The sequence below is a fragment of the Sinohyriopsis cumingii genome, chromosome 16 (assembly GCF_028554795.1).
Source record: "Sinohyriopsis cumingii isolate HCF-2022 chromosome 16, ASM2855479v2, whole genome shotgun sequence".
Classification (NCBI taxonomy): domain Eukaryota; kingdom Metazoa; phylum Mollusca; class Bivalvia; order Unionida; family Unionidae; genus Sinohyriopsis; species Sinohyriopsis cumingii.
Window position 1 is genome coordinate 76,407,858 of NC_142976.1, and position 22,929 is coordinate 76,430,786.

General features: G+C 35.4%; 1 protein-coding gene across 1 annotated transcript in view; it reads right to left on the bottom strand.

The window, feature by feature from the left end:
- Nucleotides 1-22,929, bottom strand: part of LOC149780835 (uncharacterized) — a 209,644-nt gene that overhangs the window by 176,309 nt on the left and 10,406 nt on the right. The window contains exons 4-10 of the mRNA XM_089936236.1: nucleotides 20,457-20,544; nucleotides 18,139-18,299; nucleotides 16,536-16,651; nucleotides 14,189-14,259; nucleotides 12,088-12,234; nucleotides 8,625-8,672; nucleotides 5,529-5,693 (exon numbers count right to left, since the gene is read on the bottom strand). Of these exons, the coding sequence (XP_089792362.1) occupies nucleotides 5,529-5,693; nucleotides 8,625-8,672; nucleotides 12,088-12,234; nucleotides 14,189-14,259; nucleotides 16,536-16,651; nucleotides 18,139-18,299; nucleotides 20,457-20,544 (796 nt within the window). The remainder of the gene's footprint in view (nucleotides 1-5,528; nucleotides 5,694-8,624; nucleotides 8,673-12,087; nucleotides 12,235-14,188; nucleotides 14,260-16,535; nucleotides 16,652-18,138; nucleotides 18,300-20,456; nucleotides 20,545-22,929) is intronic.

The window sequence follows — 22,929 nt, forward strand, 5'->3', positions numbered from 1 at the left end:
GCTGAGATCATTCCAAGAGGATTACATTGCCTCACCTACAAAGACTGTCCACCAAAATATTTTTCTTGTCCAGAATAAGATTAACATATATGGTAATCCCTTCAAAAGCTGTCTAGTAAAGGAGGCTCCAAACCTCTATGCAGAGAGAAGGAGCATGTGTGCTTCATTGACACCTAAGGTACCCTACTGCCGATGTGCTGTCAGATAAGACCATCACACTATGACTCTTGACTTGGTTCACACACCTTGGAATCACACAAAAAGAAAAAATACTGCCTCCCATTTCCAAATTTATTATATGGTTAGTAGTTTCTTCCCAAGACTACAAATTCTTAAGAGCTAGCCCTTCTGGCCGTTTCAATCTATGTGAACAGATAGAACTGTGATGGTAAGGCACACATTGGGTTTTCGGTCCACTGATTCCGACAACCCTCCTCCAACTCATGTGGTGGTGAAATTCTGATTGTCGATAACTCCCAGCTGTCATTGGATCCCTGTGCAGCTTACAGTTTGCCAGATGGAGTAAATGGAGATAGTGCATGCAAAGTCTTCCTGGGGTCTGCTGTGGAGTTCTAGGTCCCCAGAAAAGTTAGGTGAACTGACAACAATGTCTTAGCTTGAAGTGCTGCCAAATATACCAATTCTGACTACCGTATTTACCGTATGTTTTCGGACTGCAACAAATAATTACTTTTTTTGTCATCTGAATACATATCAAATTCTTTAATTAGGTGTCCGAAAACATACAGGTGAAGATAGATTTATCCCCCCACCATGTCTGTAACGAAGTTACCATTAGCTTAAATGAGGACGTGCTGCCATGAAGTAAAACAAGTATTTTGTCAAGCACCACGGAAAGGATAATGAATGAAAAACAGGCATTACTTGCCTATTTTTGTCTATGTGATACATATCCGTCCACCAGAAAACACAGCCATACATGTATTAAAGCCACGATTGTGTGCGTACTTTCCAAAAGAACCGCCAAATTACTAATCTTGCAATCCACAGTTTAACCTTCTGCTAATCAGTGATGCGTGCAAGCTTAATTTCTGTGTAATTAAGGTATTAATGCAAACTAAATAAAAAGATATTGGAATTATACTTTTTAAGATATTTATGACAGAAACATTTTAGTATCGAGAGTAGAAATACCGGTACATGTATAATGGCTAATCTTAGAACACCAAGGGTGAGAGACTCCATATGGGGTGAGTGCACGCATAGGAAGGGTAAAAATAACAAGCAAGTTGCAATATACGAGTCAACGTGATTAATATGTTGGTATTTTTATTTTTTTAAATAAAGGTGATCTGTTTGTTGTGGTTCTCTTTTTTTTTCCACCACCTAGCCGATGGTAGCTTCAAAATGAGTACAGCTTGCTGACTCAAAACAATCAACTGCTCAAAGATTGTTTTGATGTATGTCGGAGATTTCAAGGTGAATAGGTGATAATTGTTAATAATATAACTTGTGGGATTTCTTTGACAGGTGTGTTCAGAAATAAAATGCAGCCATCTGGATTTCAATAAAAGAGCACACGATGTACCAAACATTTAGCACCCATAAACAATATTTATCGTCTACAAAGAGGTTTACTACCTGTAGAACAATAACTATGTTTAAATCTTGGTATATAATGCCTCATGGATAAGGGGTTTGTTTTGTTGCACAATGCCAATGAATTTTACTAATCCATACCGACTCTCCAATGTATTGTTTAATGATATAAAACAGGGGTCATGGTTTCTAATCAAAGCCATAACTGTCACACCTGTCCGAAGTGGTTTTGTGTGTAACAATGTCTACACTGACAACCAATCATATTTTTGTTAGCCAATCAAGCTATCAAAATATAAAGTATAAATAAAATACCCACCACTATCAAAAGTTCATATACTGGATAGCTGTCGTTGTGAAATATAATATTGTTAGTACTGTAATAATTTTGATGGATAAGTTTATCATACATTATGCAACAAGTGAGGAGGCACTGCCTAGTTCATGGAGGGACTCCCCCTTGCCAAAATCGTCTTCAAAGAGGCCAGTAGGCCGTCCACAGAAGCGACCTCGAATTAATGATTCTGAGGTTGCATCACAAAAAGAACCATCTACAAAGAAAGCTGCTCTAGATGACAAGTCTGGTTACCTTGAACCTGAGACTGCTCCACCTGGTTCTGTATGTGGTCACTTTAAACATTATACATTAAAGCAAAAGCAGGATATCGTTAACATTGCAAAATGTCTGGGAATTAGACCTACAGCATAAAAATTCAAGATTCCGAAATCCACGGTGAGTACCTGGATGAAAATTGACTTTTCTGCCGATCTGAACTTGAACAGACATTTGCCTAAGTGTGGACAACCCATTTCATATGGACAAGCTATGGATGATAAGACAGCTCAATGGGTGCTCACTCAGCGTGACTTACAAATTCCAGTCAGTGTTGAGGGAATATGCATATATGCCAAGGAGCTTGTCTCAACAGAATTTCCGGAGAGCAAATTCCATGCCAGTCATTCATGGGGAAAGAGTTTCATGAAAAGACATGACTTTGTGCTCAGAAGCAGGACCTCTCTTGCCCAACATTTACCCAAGGATTTGGAAGAAAAAATTGCTTCGTTCCACAAGTTTGTGATGGATAGACGTGAGGAGGATGAGTTTGACAATAAGTTTGTTATTAACATGGATGAGACACTGATGTACTTTGATCTTGTGCCAGGGAAAACGGTGGACAAAGGAACAAAAAGTGTTCTGATTCGTACAACTGGAGTGGAGAAGAGACACATTACTGTCATTTTAGCCGTTGCAGGTTCTATTGATGTATTACCCCCGATGATTATTTTCAAGGGAAAGAGACAGCTAGATCTGAAGGCACCAAAAGGGTGGATTATCGCAGTTCAAGAGAAAGCATGGATGGACGAAATGCTAATGCTGCAATGGACTGAAGAAATTTATTTGCCATTCACCAGAAGAGAGTGATCACTATTAGTTATGGACTCGTTCTGGGCTCACATCACTGATGACGTGAAGAAACAGTTGCGGCGCAGAAATGTTGTGCCAGCAACAATACCAGGAGGCTGCACATCCAAATTGCAACCTCTTGATGTGAGCATCAATAAACCTGTCAAGAGCTACCTTTGCCACAGTGGACGGAATACGTCAGGGATGCTATGAATGCATTAATATCATCTAATGAAAGCAGCAATGGATAGATCAAGACAGCCAGCAAACAGACTGTATTGGACTGGGTTGTAAATGCCATGGACACATTGAAGGAAAAGCACACAATGATAATGAAATCTTGTATGGCTTAATACAACAATGTTTATCTATCTATTTATCTGCATACATACATACATAAATATATACATACGATTAAAAAATTTAAATTATATTAGTTCATGGAAGTTCATGATCACAATAAATAATTGGCTACCAAATGAAGCAAACTTTGTATCAGTTAAATTAATGGTAAACACGCTGTGAATTTTACAATAAAATGAAGCGGCAGATCTTCCTAGATTGTGTCCGAAAACATAAATTGTAGAAAAAATTATACCAGAGCATTGTCCAAAAACTTACAAGACATTTAAATATTATATTTCCCCCCAAAAAACGGTGTCCGAAAACATACGGTAAATATGGTATTCTGTTCAGAGGGTCATGAATTCATTCCATGTTGGTTAGGAAATCCATTCCTACATACATAAAATCATGTGATGGAATTAACTACAATTTCTCCAAGTTCAGAATAAGTCCTAGCCAGTTCACTCTGGACCAGCATTTGGATGGATGTTGTTGGAAGGACTCTATAAAGCTAATGTATGGTTTCCACTAAAGAAACTTATTTCCGGTTGAAAGATTTATTATAAGCCCAAACTTTTTGTCTTTTTTCAAATACCAGGAAAATTCAGGAGTAGAAAGATGAAGATTAATGATTTATCACCTTCTCTACCACACCTTACATTGAAGGGTGTGCACCTTTTCCCTTACATGAGACCAGATTTAACTGGCGAAAAGACTAGGGTCCTTGCCAGCAGTTGATGAACTTCCTGACCATGTCTTCTATCTTAAGACGGGTGAGAAGGAAGCTTAAATTGGGGTTGTTCCCTGGACTGAAGATACTTGCCTTTAAAGAACTTTGCTAAGAGCCTAAAGTGATGATTAGAATTAAGATGCTTCCTGGCCAGTTTTGACAGTCCAGAAGCAGATGCAACAGTGTGGGGTCATTGTTCCTCAGGTGCTGGGATACCACAAATGGAATCAGACCTCCAAAGAACAAAACCCAGTCTCGATTCAAATAAGGGCAAGCCAGTATTCAGATTTTACTGCAAACAATCATATTTCCATAATTTGTACTTTTATTTCAAAAGTCCATATTTTAAGGGTCATTTTTGTAAGATTTACAGCAAAATCATAATGGTTGGCACGTCTAGATCAAGCATAGAAATGATCACCATATTCCACATTAACTTGGACAGAGTAGAAACCCTGTGAATCCACATTATACAGTGGGTTCACTTGATTACTACCACCATGATATGATCTAAGTTACACACACACACACACACACACGAATTATGAACATCCTAAGAGATAGCATAGTTTATTTCCTACCATGGATATGATTGAGGAATGTATAGGATACAGAAGGAGAAAAAGGTAAAACTGATAAATTCTAGAATCATAGTAAGCATTAAGACTCTCTAGCACTTCAAACAGTACTTTCCATTTTACTTATACAGAATTAATTTGTAGATACAGTGAATACCCATGTAATTTTAAGAACAATTTATTCTGCTTTATTTTTATACAAATTACTAAATATGATGGCAAAAAAAGTTTACTGATTCACTGCAATTCAACATATTTGAACAGTTTGTCTATAAAATGAATCTGAGCTACATCCCCATACTTTCATTACATATTCCCACTCCACCAATCCCTACAAACTTTATTCAGGGATCAAAACCCAAAACACATGTATACCATGTATCTTCATGTCCTCGCACTGTGACTTCATGTTTAAAGTTTGGTTACAAAAATATTCAAACATGTCACTGTCACTTGGTTTTATATTTCTGACAAAGTCTAATGGACCCCATTTGAAAGGTCCAAATTCCATATCTCACTAATCTTGTTATATGGAATACCTATCTACCCAGTTTGGTGAATTTCAATCGAACAGTTAAGAAGGACACGTAGTATTGAATGGAAAAACAGACGGATGGATGGTATCAATATTCCCAGCTAAGGTGAAGGGATAATACCAGAAACAAAAATTATTCAACTGGTCTTATGCAAGAAACTTTTCTGTGTGATTCTGTGTTTGTTCCAATATTTACATGCAAAAAAAAAAAAAAGTAATATTTTTGTGGGGGCATCTGCTTCATAAGTCAAAATTGTTTTCAACTGACACCCTCTGAAGGAATTGAAAGGCTGGTCTTATAAGACCAAACAGTGCTTGAATTTTATGTTATTTCCTGGCATAGTTTGACATTTAAGTATATTTCCTGGCACAAACCTTATCTCTAGAACAAATCTGGAGCTGACCATCAACTTCTAGCACCCTGGCAAAGTGCAGGAAGCGACTGTGGTCGAAGTTGTTTCGAATTCCCAGCATGTGGCAGTCCCGGGAAAAATAGTCCCACTTGTCCACATCTATACCATTCCTCTTGTTGGCCACAATCTGCCGATCAAAAAAAAAAGAGTTGAAGAAAAGTCTCTCCTTTCTATTTGTTTTTCTGTCTTTCATCTCCCCATAAATGTAAAAGTCAACTACACCCTATCTGCCCATCTTGAAAACCTCGTTGAGATAATACAGTATTTGGGGTCTGTAACTGTCAACCATATTACGTTCTTAACTGCCATACAATGGGAAGCAGCATATGGACAAAGAATTGTGAAACCAACACAATAATAACAGCCCTAAGCCTTAATATATTTAAATTATGTAATGGCCAAGATAATAGTAATTGCATTTATAAAGATATCCTCAAACTCTGATTCATTTTCTTAAATCCATAATTATCATGTGTTTGGAAGGCCCACATCTCAGGATAATCATTACATAGAACTGTTATAAGGCCCACATTTCAGGATAATTACAAAGAGCTGTCAAAAGGCCCAGATATCATGATAATCATAACAAAGAGCTGTCGAAAGGTCCATATATCAAGATAATCATTACAAAGAGCTGTCAAAAAGCCCAGATATCAAGATAATCATTACAAAGAGCTGTCAAAAAGCCCAGATATCAAGATGATCATTACAAACAGCTGTCAAAAGGCCCACATGTGAAGATAATCATAACAAAGAGCAGTCAAAAAGCACATATATCAAGATAATCATTACAAAGAGCTGTAAAAAGGGCCATATGTCAAGATAATGATCAAAAATAGCTCTCAGAAGAAGTTGTATTCGATTTTATTTTAAACTACATAATCAGCAGAACCATTTGTGGATAAAGTGGTCCAAATTGATGGTTTCTTAAAACATATGATCTCAAATCTTCAAATTACTCTGTGCCCTGTCTATGTCACAGTTTACATTGTCTAAAAGTACAGTTTCTGTGAAGCACTCCAAGGTCATAACTTCCATACTGAGGCAATGTTTTATTATTACTCTGACCAGGCCAGCTGATTTATTTGATTTATTTTCGGGATTGTATCAGTATCACCTGTAGCACAACATTTCTGACTTCAAGTACACTCTGTATGTAGGGAAATTATACCAGGCACTGGGTCCAGTTAAGCTTAAACACAAACTTCTACCTGTGTTCAACATAAGGCAAACCTTAAGTCTTTTTCAAAACTTTCCTCCCTTTAGTCTGGAACACTTGAAAAATTAAACTCATTCCAAGATTTATCTGCACAGAGATGCCCGCCATATTTGGCTGAAATCAAACAATACTTGTTTAAGTAAAGATACACAAGTCAGACAGCAGGGCAATCTGGAGAAGAGGGAACAACAACTGCAAATGAAGTAGGGGAATGCTGGAATGCTTGAAAGCAAACTTATTTTCCCATTAATATAAAGCTCCAAGAAAACCAGGATCTGGGCATGCAACTCCTGTAAATGTCATGAAATGCCCTAAATCAAACTCATCCAAGGTGGCATCAATAAAAAGTCACACACCAAATCTGGTTGAAATCCATCATATCACAGCTAAGTATGGCCTCAGAAACCCAAGTCAGGAGGGTGGATAATAAGGGACATAACTCTTACAAATGTCATGAAATGCTAGAAATCAAACTCATTCAAGGTCTCAAGAATATAAAGCTGAATACCATATATGGTTGAAATGAAACGAATGCTGGTAAAGTTATAAGGCAGAAATCAGTCAGATGGACAGGCAATCGGGGGCATAACTCCTGTTAATGACATTGTGAAAAGGATGGAAATCAGACATGTTCAAGATCACATAAAGACAGCTGCATGCCAAGTTCTGTTTACGCCCATTAGTCCTTGGGAAAAGTTAAGCTGCAGAAACAAAAAGTTTGAGATATGAGATCAGGGGCCATAACTCATGTAAACGATGATAAAGGAAGACTTTGAATTGTACTCTTTTATTATTTCATCAATATAAACTGCATACCAAAATTTAGTGAACACCCAACAATTCCTAGTGGCCCAAGTGGTTAGAGCATCCGCCTTGGATGTGGGAGGTCGCTGATTCAAACCCTGGTCAAGTCATAATGAAATAAAATGGTATGTGCAGCTGCCTTGCTTGCCACACAGCATTATGAGCTTTGTTTTTAGGATTAGTTGGCCTGGTGTGTCAGAATAATTTGACTGAGTGGGACATGATGCTACATGTCTGCAGCATGATGCCCCAGCGTTAGACATCAATATAAACTGCTACATTGCAGACACCGTAGCGATATGACTTAAAAATTGTTAAAAGCTATGTCAAATATCCAAATCATACATGTACACACACTAGAGGGGTCACATGAATTCATCGAGTGGGCCAATATTCAAGATTTACACAAAATTAATGAAGCTAAAATATTGTGATTTACAGTAGATATCATTCTATGTAAATATCTGCAATCAAACCTGCATTAAAGGCCAAATCTTTCTAAGCAATGACCTGCCATAAACAATCAATTTCAATAGGCCCCATTACCTATTTAATGAGGAATAATCATGTATTGGGCAATCACCTGTCTTAAAAGGTCAGTTCTTCTTATACCCTAGAGGTAGTTGTTTAACACAGGTTTGACTTAATCCATCTCCATGCAGCAATAAAATGTATCCTAATTTCATAATAAATATAATTTCTACTGATCATCAGTGATACATAGCTCTTTATTCATGTGGGGAAATAATTCATGCATTAGTTATCCTGGTGGCTTGTTCAGCTTCAATGCTGAATGCAATGCAACCATTATAATATTTTTATTTAAAGGTAAAGATTGTATAAATTAATAGTATCGTACTACTGATCTTTGCCTAGGCTTCTCAAATTTTCTTGAAATAAATAGTAATTAATGACAGTGAAACACCTCAGATCAGAAAAAGGAACAGGACTTGAGTAAAGTAAACAATACTAACGTTTTTGCCTAGATGGACTGGTAGAGACAAGATGTAAAGGGCCAATGTATCTAATACTGACCTCATACAGGAAGCTTTTGACACTGCTCCTACCCTCATATGGCCACTCCTGCAAAGATTTTGACATGGCAATATAAGTACAGTAAAACACTGATAACCTGCAGGATCCAAGGTTTCAAGTTTTCATTTTTTAATTTCAATGAATATAAACAATTTTCCTTTATCAAGAGAACGAACAAATCATTTAAATCATACTGGGTGATTTGAAATATTTTTTTCCCCAGTTATCTCAATTTTACTGCATGATCTGATATGAAAATTGGGTCAACCAGTTAATAATTCTTAAAAATATTTAAAAACTAAAGGTTATTATAAACCAGAAATTAAGACTTTTCTTCATTTTCAATTAAGGGTAATATTAGGAATGTTTCAATGTTATCATCACATAAAATGATATTCAAGTCTTCAGTAAGACTGATACAGGATGCATGCAAATAAAACACATGTAAAAATCTTATCTCTTGTGTTTGGAAAGAAAAGATGGGTATGACTATGCCCAAGTCTTTTACCAATAATGAGATCTCCCGTATATACTCGTTTACAAATAGAGTCAAACTCTAAACAACGAAGATCCTTATCTGCCATAGCATAATGCACCTGCAGATCAGGGTCTTCTTTGTTCTACTAATTACTCAAAAAACATGCAGATGACTAGATCTGCTGGCACATCATACTACAGCAGATCTGGGTCTGTGCAGTTTGCAGCTGGACTCATCTTGTAAGTGAGTACTGAAGGTAACAGTCAAACCTGTCTATAAGAGCCACCAATGGGAAAAGGCAAAGTGGCCATTGTAGACAAGTGCCCTTTGCAGGCTGGTTTAGCTCTCAAACTTGGTTCATGACAAATTTATATTTTTAGCAGCATTATCATTGTTATTTTTTCACATATATTATTGTTAGCAGTAGTACCAAGACACATATATTTAATTTAGATATTTAGGAAAATTAAAATTAACAAAATTTCATAAAATAAATTTCACACAAGGATACTGTATCTTCACTTTACTCCATCATGTACATTAAATCGTAACTAAGCCTTAAAAAAGTCACTAATCTTAGCTTTGTTTCATACATAACTCCATCCTAATTTCAATTTATAATTTACAGTTTTAATACATACAATTGTGAACACACATGACATTTTGTTAGTGCAGTTGGTATAATTAGGCATGAAAAAAGATATTCACACTTTAGACAACTGATGGATTAAGTTGTTGCTCAAACTCATAGAGACAGTCGCCATTCATTTGCAACCTTTGATGATAAGAGAATGAAGACTGTTGTTACTAGCACCTAAACCTTAAGGGATAGTACTAATGAAGTGTACCTCTACTCACGCATTTTGTTTTCGTCGGAGATAGCTTCAAAGCTGACATGTTGACACCTTTGAGTTTCACTGGATAACATTAAGCACAATCAAAATATGAATCATTTAAACATCGATTCACATAATATACCTTTATATATACCATGACTTGCTCGCCAATAAAAAAAAGTTTAATTTGCATCAGTGGAGTGGTCACTAATGATATGCTCAAGTGACCATTGCAGGCAGGGTGAAACTACTGCTTAGTTAAGAAACACTTCACCACTGACCTTCGAAGACAGGTGACAACTGAATAAATGAGATTTATGTAGGAAATTTGCCAGGGGTAAATTAAAATGGCTGTTGTGACCAGGTGACCGCTGAACTCAGTTGACTGTTAGGACAGGTTTAACTGAACCTGGACTTCTGACATAAAATCAAGCATTACAACAAATTGCTTACTAGATCAAGAGTTGTAAGGAGCTACTATATCAACAGATTTGAAAGTTACAAACTTGATCAACAGAACTGTACAAGATTCCTTGATCAACAGACCTGTACAAAATTACTAGATCAACCAAGCCAGTAAAATATTACTAGATCAACAGTGCTGTACAAGATTACTAGATCAAAAGACCTGTACAAAATAACTAGATCAACCAAGCCTGTAAAATATTACTAGATCAACAGAGCTGTAAAACATTACTAGATAACAAAGCTGAAAAAACTTGTGAGAAGTAACTTGACCAATAGAGTTATAACAAATTTCTAACTAGTTATAATAAACTGCTTACTAAATCAACAAATTTGTTACTTAGAAGTTACTTACTGGTTCAATAGTTTTTAAAAATTTAATAATCAACAGAGTTGTAAGAAGTTGCTTACTAGATCAGCAGAGTTGATTTAAGTTATGAAATAAATATAGTTATAACAAATTGGTTACTAATACAACACAGTTGTTGTTGTAGGGTTTAGCGCCATTTTTCAGCACATGATAGGCTATACATGACGGCCAGTATTAATGGCAGAGGAAGAACCCAGGAAAACCACAGAAAGAACCACCAACCCATGAGAAGCTACTGGCAAGCTTTCTCACATACCCACATTGGCTGAATCCGAGACTCGAACCCACGCAGACAGAGGTGAGATGGCAGTGACCCGTAATGGACAGCGCTTTAGACCATTCGGCCACTCTGGGCTCCAGTTCAATATAGTAACAAGATCAACAGTTTTAGCACATTGCTCAATAGATCAAAATAGTTTTACAAAGTTATAAGATTGACAGAATGGTAAGAAATTGCTTACTGGACAGAGGTTCTGTTACATAGGTATATGCTGGTTGTTACAGATAAAATTTGTACCACTAAAAAAAAATGGGGTTGTTGGTATTCATGTACTGACCAACTGTAAAACATGTTTTAGAGATTTGAAAGTTAACTGTCTCAACATCAAAGTCTGTAAGAAGCCAGCTCATTCTTTTCATCCAGTTGTAGTATCATATCCCTGCCGACTCTGATCAATGAATGATGGCTGCAACACAGTACCAGAGGGCAAGTTGGCTTATTTCTGCAATCGGTTGCAGGTGTTTGATATTTGATTCAAGATGAAATAATACAAGTTAAAGCACTCCTTTTTCTGTTTCTTGGATGTTAAATCCAAGCAGTCAGGGGCCCAGAGTGGCCGAGTAGTCTAAAGTGCTCTCTGTCACGGATCACTGCCATCTCACCTCTGTCTGCTTGGGTTTGAGTCTTGGGCTCAGCCAATGTGGATATGTGAGAAAGCTTGCCGGTAGTTTCTCGTGGGTCGGTGGTTCTTTCCGGGGTTTTCCCGGGTTCTTCCTCCACCATTAATACTGGCCGCCATGTATAGCCTATCTTGAGCTGAAAAATGGCATTAAACCCCATAACAACAACAACAAATAGATAAGTTAAAGGTCATAACTCAGTTAAATTTTGTACGTAAATGGAAAATGGACTTGACAAAGATCTAAACCTTTAACAAAATTTGGTTTCAATCCATGCAGTCCTACTCAAGCTATTGAGCAGAAATTAATTTCATAATAGGAAATGTCATGATGGATTTGGATGGGCACTATAATATGGCTGCCCCTACAAGGAAACAGTTGGAGCATAAAAATAAAAATCAAGTTATTTCTGACCTTATCTTTCGTCTTTCTACGTGGACCAGCAATCTGTTCCTTGATAAAGGTGATGTCCTGCTCATCCAGGCCATATTCTTGAAAGGCTGGGAGTATACTGTTATCTTCAATCAAGTAATCAAACATCTCCACAGAAGCATCTTCATGCTGTAGAATACGAAAAAGAGAAGGTTTTACATTAATAATGTAGGCCTGTCTTCACCGGGAACATTAGTACTGTCTCTGCACTGCTTGGGAAAAGGCAGACATATTCAATTAAATGTCATATTCTGTCTACAAATTTCCAAATTGGCAGCAAACAACATTGACTATTTCATTAGTGTTCAAGTCTAGATTTCTTCACCAGAACTTAAGTTCTGGCTTACATTTAAGACTAAAACCAAGCAATCTCATTGGATTGGATCCTAATCAAATTAAACTTAAAATGTCCCAAGTCAAGTCTTAAACTTTTAAGACTTGCTGGTAATATCAGAACCAGATCTTGAAATTGTAAAGTTCATCGATTATTAAAAAAGCACTATTTATGAAAATAAATACCAAATTTTCATATTCAATTTTTTTAAAAATGTATTTGGACAGGACTGAAAATTTTGTTAAAAAAGCTATTTTGTCTACTTTTAGCATTTTTTATGCCCTCCCTCCAAGACATTGTATAATCTGACTCCTAATTCAACTTTAAAAAAGACATTTTTGGGGTCATGAGTGTATTTTATTTTTGGATGATTCAGACAAATAATTAATGAATGTAGGTGTTTATCTTTGAATTCAGTCAGACTATAAACATTCCTTTAGTGCTGATGATGACCAGTAAATAAGAGCATAAATTCCATCACCTGCTGCAGGAATACCAATTTATCTGGAAAGTGATTTTTTCATAATCAAAACTCAAATGGACACATGAACAATTTAATTCAATCAAATATGGATACAATGATTGCAGATATACAAAATTTGTCACATATGCTGTACATATCCGATGTAACTGACATTTTGACCAACTATAAAATGATCAAGGACACTGCAAGTATCTGCTAAGTCATAAGAAATTCATATATAGGTATTGACGCCATCTTATACATAAGATGTACACTGCAATTAGCAAAATGGCCACATGACTTCTGTAAAAAATAATAAAGTAACCTATAACATGGCCATGTGACTTCTGTAAACAGTATAAAGTAGCCTCTAACTGGGCCATGTGGCTTCTGTAAACAGTATAAAGTAGCCTCTAACAGGGCCATATAGCTTCTGTGAACAGTATAAAGTAGCCTCTAACAGGGCCATGTGGCTTCTGTGAACAATATAAAGTAGCCTCTAACAGAGCCATGTGGTTTCTGTGAACAGTATAAAGTAGCCTCTAACAGGGCCATGTGGCTTCTGTAAACAGTATAAAGTAGCCTCTAACTAGGCCATGTGGTTTCTGTGAACAGTAAAAAGTAGCCTCTAACATGGCCATGTGACTTCTGTAAACAGTATAAAGTAGCCTCTAACAGGTCCATGTAGCTTCTGTAAACAGTATAAAGTAGCCTCTAACATGGCCATGTGGCTTCTGTGAACAGTAAAAAAGTAGCCTCTAACAAGACCAGATACAACAGAACAAGTTAACCGCTTCAAACAAAATTTGGAAGCATTCCATTTAGAATGATAGATATAGACAGACTCCCAACAAACAGTAAAATCGTTTCCAACAAGGCAGATTAAGAAACAGTGAAATAATATCTGCACAGGTCAACTGACAAGCTGATAACTATGACTGTACTAATGCAGAGCAAAACAGTTGTAAACCAGTCAATTCCTAGACATATACTACATACATTTTTCCATTTCAAAGTCACATTAACATCATAGCAATATGAAGCTGACATTCACATCAATGACTTTTAAGAAAACAGTGGCATGGCAAGGCAAACTACCTCCCTAAATATATTTTACAAACTAATAGACCGTCTAGTAAACAATGTTATGAATTTGCCATGTGATTCTTTATTTGACTGACAAGTGAAAGTTGTGTCCATGACAAAAGAACAAAACAATCCAAAAACATACTTTCAACCTGGCCTGGACAAGTAATTACAGAAGCTGCATGAGACACTGATCTCACCTTCCACTTTCTGTCTGGTCTCATCAATGGAATAAACTTTTCATCAAAAAGATGTGAGTACGGGCCATGACCTGAAGATTACAAAAATGAAAACATCAGATCTTTAACTTCACAAAAATAGGATGATTGGATATATTAATACAAACATTTTTTGTGCCAAACTTTTGAAAGTTGATATTCATTTTCATGGCAAATTTTCCAATTTAGGATATAATTACCCATGCATTATGGCCTGCTAAACTGCTGAGGAGCTTGCAACTGATAGAACTTGTGATTTTGGGAAAGAATGAGAATCTTTATTTTTTCTAAAAAAATTATTTTATTCATGAAATTATACTTATATATAAACAACATTATTTTCCCCTTCTCAACCTGCAAAGGTTCTGACAATTTCTTGATTTTTGTTCATGACCTGAAGGATGTCACTTGCATCAACATGCCAACAGTGATTAGTATAACAAATCCAGAGTTGGTATTGATGGGTGGTTTGGTGTCAGATCTCAAATATTCCTTAAAAAATTTTGTTGCCACCACATCTGTCTGCAACAAAAAAGAGTGCACAAATCATTTTTAATTACCTACCATCAGTTCTTATGGTTCTCATGTGACTATTATTGTGGCTTCAACAAAGTGTCAAATTACAAAATGGGTAAATTATCAGACAGTGTTCTGAGTAATTTGGGTTGCAATGTAAAATTAACCCATCTAATTTGTACTTTGCTGCATTGTTGAACCATGATAACAGTCACATGACTGTCACACATAACTCATATGAATGACCCATTTAGAGTGAGTGAAGTTGAATCAAAATTGTTGCATGATATTGATGTAGCACAAAATTCTATATGGCAACAGGAGGTAGAGTTGTGCTATTCCATATTGGATTTACAAGTTGTCAAACATAGGATATGATTGACAAATATGTTGTACAAACTGCTAACAGGCCTCTTTTAACCTAATGACCTCAAAAAATGTGAGAAATAATGGCTTCGAATACTGATACAAATCTGTCTGCAATAAATGGCAGTTTCGTATAACGAATGAGATCAGACCTCAAACCATCCAACAGAGGTTTATGGGCTGATACCCAAACATTTTTTTATACCAATATTCTTTAGTTCAGGGACTAAAGATAAATCCAACTATATGCATCAGTGTGAAAATGAGAAATCGCACCAAATAAGCCAGGGCTTCATGGACTGGAAGGATACAAGCCTGTTTCTACCAAAATCTGACCCCTTGTGTAAATTTATGTACACCATACTGTTATGCATATTTGATTTAATTTATATTTGATTTAATTTGTATTTGATTTGATCTGATTGTTTATGGGTTTTGGAATCTTTTTATTTTATTTTTTTACATATCAATGTAATGTAATTTTGTTTTCTAGGAATTTGATATTTTCCAGAAAATTAAGTTTGACCTGAGTTTTCCTTTGATATCTAATAACAGAAACACTTGTTTCTATTTTTGACTTAGTTCCTGACCTTGATTGAGGGTAATGTAAACAACTTTTTCTAGAAGTAAAATGACTGGTTCTTATCAAGGACATACAGGAGCAATCTGACTTTTACATGTAAACATGATCACGTCATCCTCTATTTCACAATTAGGCAATTCCGAAATTGCGAAATGCTTAGTATTAATAGTGATGTTTAGAGAGAGAGAGAGATCTCAGAGTCCGGGCTTTTAAATACTTGATGTCAAGTTGTTTTCTTCTGTTGTGACCAGCAATGAAGTTTTGAGTTTTAGAGTTATTTCTTCAGTTTCTTCAGATTATTTGGACTCGAGAAGATTAATTAATTTCTCTGGAAATATTACTGTATTCATACAGAACTCTTGAACAAGAACTTTTCTTGAAAATTTTATTTGGATTTCCATGACTGGAGGATTAATTATTATGTTTCTACAAGAAACTGTAGACGTCAACACAGTATAGGGTACAGCATACATCATCGCCTTCCATCTTGGTTTCTTCATCAGGACTTGAACTTGGAATCATTAGAACATTTCAATATAAGGACTGCAAAAATTTTATTTGTGGATTTTAATTATTATTATTGGTGGATTTGATTCTGGAAGCCATAAGTTCTCATACTTTTTTCTCCTCATTTTACAGTATTTTTCCAGGGAAATAAATTATTTGTTATATTTTTCAAAGCTTGTTGTTTTCACTCTTTCTTGTGTTACTGTTTATTCAAGCCTAAACATGTAACAATGCTACCGTGTATGATCATTCTACCAATCTCAACATACAGCTGATGCTTATCATACATCTACAAGTAATATAACATTGGCATAAGGTGAAGGTTTTTAACTAAGTGAGAATCAAAAAGCATCTGACCTAGATCATGACAAAGCCCAGCTATCTGCACACACAATATATCTTGATCATTAATATCTAATTCTGGCTGATGATGTTGGAGTGCACAGGCTAACTGTCCTGCTAAATGGCATACTCTGGAAAATCAATAATAAGGATAATTATTAACAACAAAAGAGAAACAAAAAGATCAACAACAATGATGCTAATCTTTGATTCATCTAAGTGTGAAAAATTATCAATCCATATGAATGAAGATGTGAAGAAAGAAAATTCATTTCTCATGTTAGATATTAAAAGATAAGTTATATTTACATGAAGAAAAGCAATCTTTGTAAAACAACTCAAATAATTTGCTCCTCTGTGTATTATAACCAATTTTATCATGTAACTACCACACATGTCAACAAAATGTTGTATTTTTGACCTCACTTCTCACTCACTCACCCACCACTATCACCATTCAAACAGGACTGTATCTAACATGTAAAAAATGAGTTGTCATCTATTCCTCCTCAGAAGACATATTACTTAATATGATCACAAATGAAAATAAATAGAAGAAAACCTTAACAATGGGTGGAAAAATGTAAAACATAATAGAGGTTATAAGTGGCCCAATAAATTCAAAATTGTGGTCAGAAATACAACTTTGAGTTTGAGGGGCAAAATATTTCCAAAGTGAAGTAGCAAATGTTTAACAAAGCAAACTATTGTGGCTTCATTACTGTTACAAGTATCAAATTTTGCATTTTTTTTTAAGAAAAAGAACATTTTCTTGTGTACTTATATTCATGCATAAGTCCCTGTCAAAATTTATAGATTTATAGGTATTTTAGTTCATGTATCAATCTCTACAACTACCCAAAATAAAGGATACAGAAGAACCAAAACATGCTGACAACAAAAGATGGTCACTTTAAGCGTTAAAACCATACAAGTATGAGCACAAATCCAGATCAATGTTTTTGGCAGTGTTCTCTAGCTGACACAGCTAACATTACCAAAGGCTGAACTATACCTAGATGATCTGTTACTTAAATTACTGTCCATGACCAGTAAATTCTGTAGATCATCCTGTGTGGATAATGTCATCAATCTATATGCTAATATTTCCTTCATTCATTTTTGGTATCTATTGACCATTCTTCGTATCTGTACTGACCTCAACAAACATATCAATTTAAGGCAGCTTTGTCACTAGTTTATTGTGTTTGCCATATTTCATATCTTGATCACTGTTTGCCATATTTCATGCAGATATATGGATCACAAACCTACTATGTTTGCCATGCTTCATATAGATCACAAGTCTAATATGTCTGCCATATTTTGTACAGATGCCTTGTTCACTAGTGTAATGTTTACCATATTTCATAGAAATATCTCAGTGACTAGTCTAGTATGTTTGCCATGTTTCATACAGATATCTGGATCACTAGTCTAATTTGTCTGTTTCATATAGATATCCAGAATGTTCATGGACTTACAGGCAGACTTTGCAATAGATGTACCCCGTCTTACTGGAGGGTGGGGGATAAAATGGAACAAGTACCGTATAATATGTTCATATGTATCTACTGTTCTGCCTTAATCAGAGTTGGGGTTAAAATGCAATAAGTACCCTATACTATGTTCAAATCTATTGTGTGATGCTCCTGGGTAAACAAAGTAACAGGATCCCAGCTGCTTGATGTAGCGAAGTCTTTGAAACTGGGGGGTGTCAATGATCTTCACACACAGAGGATGAAGCTCAATATGACCATGAATGGGGTCATTGAAAACCTAGATCAAAGAAAGGTAAGATTCTTTTAATTTCTTAATCTTAGAATAAAGTAAGATTACAGCTAAGACATATAACCATGGTCCAAGTACATCAGTTTCTCCCCACAACAACCTTTAAGAATTTAATTGTAACTCTTTGTTAACATTTCTGTATGTCCTGAACTAGTTTGCAAAACATGTAATTTTGCAAAATTAAATTGTTAAAATCAATTTTTTTAAATGAAGACCATGCTAGACAAATATATAGAGAAAAGTTATCTCTCTCACCCGTCAACATAAATCAAAAATACATATTAAAATAGGAAACAGTGAGTTAAACATGAAAATGTCTGTCAAAAGATATTATATACCAATTGCAAAGATTTTTGTTTGTGACATGAAGGTATGAGTAGTTTTTATGTTTTTGATTTGTTGAGCCATTTGAATAACATTACTGAAATTCACCCATAAACCTATCATCCCCTGCAGAGCCTTTTCATTTTTGTCTGAAATAGGGGTAGGAAAGGCATTGTGTTTGTTACTTATGGATGCATCTTTACATGTTTCTCACTGATTTTTGTTTAGCTGGATACTTAGGTATATAAAAAACATTTTTAAGATTTTCTTTTGGCCACGCATGTGCAAAAGAGTGAAAATGTGACTTTTTTGTTGCATTGGGCCACAGTTTTCATGTCGTCGCCACTATTTACTCCAAATCTCAAACCTATATTATTTTTTGCAGAGATTCATCTGTCTGTATGCTGTTCAGACTGGCCTGCTTTAGTTCTAAAATCTAAAATTAGGACACAAACTCCAGTTCCAAAACCAGTCAATTTTCAGCTTAAAAAAAAGAAGTATTTGGTGTCATTCTAGTACTACATTTTACTCCTTTACTCAAAGTGTGTGATTTTGATTTTTAACGTAGCTTTAAAAAAATTTAAGTCATACTGCTACAATGTCTGCATTGTGGCAGTTTATAATGATGTCTAGCACTGGGGCATCATGCCCCACCCAGTCACATTATCCTGACACCAGGCCGACCAGTCCTAACACTAACCTCTTAATGCTGAGCACCTAGCAAGGCAGCTGTTAGTACCATTTTTTAAAGTCTTTGGTATGACTTGGCTGGGGCTCTAACCAGCAACCTCCTGCATCCTATGCGGATGCTTTGACCACTAGGCCATCAGAGCAGTCCCTTTACTGAAAGAACAAAAACACTAGATGGAATTAAAAATCAAATAAACTTGCCCAGCAGTATATATACGTTGACTAAAGAAGTTTTCACAGAATCACATCACTTTACACAGTTGGGAATAGTATTCAAAACTTGGCTAAATATTCTGTATATCAGAAGGACCCGATGTAAACTGCAACCCTTAAAGAATGCCATAGATCCGTCAATAAAAGTGACAAAATACAGAGTAAATTTTTCAAACTGATTCTACATCATTAGAAATAATTGCAAGCCACAGCTGGACAATACAGAATCCTTGTCGCTGTTTCCAGCAGCATAGAAAATCCGTTTCCTGTTAAACTTTCTCTTCAACAATATTTATAGCACCAGGCTGCTGGGTCTACATACTTCTGAATACACAAACTAAGAAGATTTCAATTCAATGATCACTAGCTGGTAAGATCAAGTTGGGTGGGGTGGGGTTGGAGGAAGAACACACACTTTATATTGCTTTTCATTTATCCCATTTCAATGACTTTTCAGCTACTCACTGATTAAAACAATAGCACAAACAAAAAAGAGGGTGTTAGTATAAGCTGATGATGTATCAACTTCATCTTCAGAGAAGACCTGCAAATTTAAGATGTTTACACAGCTAAAAAAATCAAAAAGAAAACAACAGGCCAAAGGAAAAAGAAAAGCAGATTGTATTTCATTCACTTGGCTAGACAGAGTATTACTGCCGGACAGAAGACCCAAATGTTGTACCAAACTGATTCTTTAACAAATGCACCCATGCCAGGCCTATAAACCTACAATATTTTTTAATACTGGTTGAGAAACATAGACTCAAAGTAATACCTATTCTGCTTTCTTTTGCTCTTCATTAACCTTATCAAATAAGTAATTTGTGTCCTCCTGTGTTTTTCAATCTATCTAATTCATATACCAGTATGTATCACACAACAATCTAATTAATTTCAAGATATCCAAAAGAAGCCTACCTTTGAACTTGATGGACTGATTTTTTTGTGCTCTTGATGGGTAACACTTTTTATAAACTTCATTATTCTCAAAGTTCTTCCCATAGTGCTGCAAAAGATACATAGTTTTTCTGAGATTCATTGATCTGTTATAATCATCACTGGAAACATTCCTTTCATAAATATTTTTTCTCTCCTTTAATAACCAATTCCTTTTTTAAAAGCCAGGACCATCCCTGTTTATCACATAATACACTCAGTTCAAGTTTGGTGGCAATAAAAGAACAAAATATTACTAAGTCTGTCTGTAAATGTTAAATGCATATTTGTGTTTTGCCTTTTCATGCAGAGCAAGTAAACCCATCACTGCAGGGCAGGAATCTTCATTTCAACTACTGACCCTGGGGCTGAGTCAAGAACAGATGAGAGGTGAAGTGGGCAGAGTAGGGATATTTATAAGCCAATATGAATTTCATATATGAATTTGTAAACCAATATATATTGTTGTAGATAGGAATCTGAGCATGATTCAAAGTTGCGACTCAAGACAAGCATATACAGAGGGATCACATTCAGTTGCATTCTTCTTTTTTTAATTACAAGTAAGGTTATTGTATCAAGAACCGGACACTCGTTAAGTTATGACAAAGTGGCTAAGTCCAGGTGGTTAAAGACATACCAGGAACCCCATATCAGTAATACCTCTTTTCAAGCACAGAATTATACGCAGGATTGCATACTGATTGTAGGATCATGGGTTTCTCATAATTTATTGTCCTATCTTCCAAAACTTGATGTCTGTGCACACTATTTTTGTCAGGAAAAATTAAAAAGAACACTTACTACTTCTTAAGTGCACATCCATCCATGTAAATACTGATGCCATCAGGGGCCAAAGCTGGTAAAGGCAAAAACACAAACAAGCAAGATGGCAACTGATATCCATCTTAAAACAACATATTTGGCAAAATGTTCAAGGTCTGTGATAGTATGCAGTGTGGCAATGTAAAGTGCTTCATGGCCACTAAAATAAACATTGAATGAGGACGATTTCATTTATTTAAGAGCTGAATTAATGACAAATTAAATGGGATTAAATTTATGCAAATACACACGTGTGATTTATTCAATAAATCATTCATTTGAAAAGAAATGTAAATCAGAATAAAATGTAAATTTATTATAATAAATGCTGGTAAATAATGAATGAACAGTGAAGTTAACATGAAAGCAAATTTGGAATAGAAAATTCCAGTGCAAGTAATTTCAGCCAAACTAGATATTCAAACACAAGCGTTTTCCAAGTTACCTGAGCACTCAATAATGTTTCTTACCAAATTCAAGCATGCAAGGAAAACATTATGGTACAGTGTAGTTCACAAAGTGGTAAAACAGTAAGAAGCAAATAAGATTACTTTTTTTAAAGTCCCATATACTTAGTGTCCTTTAATGTTTTGTCCCCCAAATTTTAAAGACAGGGAACACCGTGTCTCCTGCCCCTGGAATCCCATGTCAAACACTGTACATATATGGCAACAAGGTAGGGTTCTCGACTGTTTCCAAGTTATGACTCAGGATCAAGGTCACAAGGAAAAAGGGCAGATACATGAACCAATATGAGTAGAACATGTGAATTTGTCTTTTCATGTCCAGTAGGTGCGAATATATATATAGGTTAAAATGGCAGGAATATCAACATTTTCTAAAGTATAACCCAGGGACCATGTCTATGGGGATAAGGATAAAAACTGGGGACAATATCAGCTCTATACATGTATTTGAATTCACCTATGATGTTTTAAGATTGTGTCCATGGTTGTAAATTCAATGAATAATACTATATCACAATATATGTACAAGTAACTTCACTTTTAAAATTGCTGACACCTCTCCTGAGTTCAGGGAACCCTAATATACAAACCAAGTACATTATGTACCACCTAACATCATGGGTAACTATTCCACTATGATCCTTGAATATTCGTTTTAAAGTATAGGAGATATCATGATGAATGGATGGACAGATGGAGGCAATCTCAGTATCTCTGATGCTTGTCACACAAGAGCTATCAGAAGATGGAATTGTTCATCTATACATCAATATTTGATGAAGACAAGAGCTATCAGAAGATGGAATTGTTCATCTATACATCAATATTTGATGAAGACAAAGCTGTTCCAATTCCAAGGATTCAAATATAACAAACCTTAAATACATCCTTAAACCGCCAAACACTTTCCCATACTTTGAAAAATATAAAAAAGTAAATAAAACTGGGTAGAAAGGAATTAAGTAAATTCAAGCACAGGCTATTTAACACATGACAGTGAATCTGAATGACAGTGGCTTCCTACAAGCAATTAAAGATTAATCAAGAACTTTTCTCCATAATCTGACAATATGCATACAAAAACAAACAAAACAAACTATATGTGATAATGTCTGGTATATGTTATTTTATATAAAAGTGAAATTCAAATTGTTCCTTCCTGA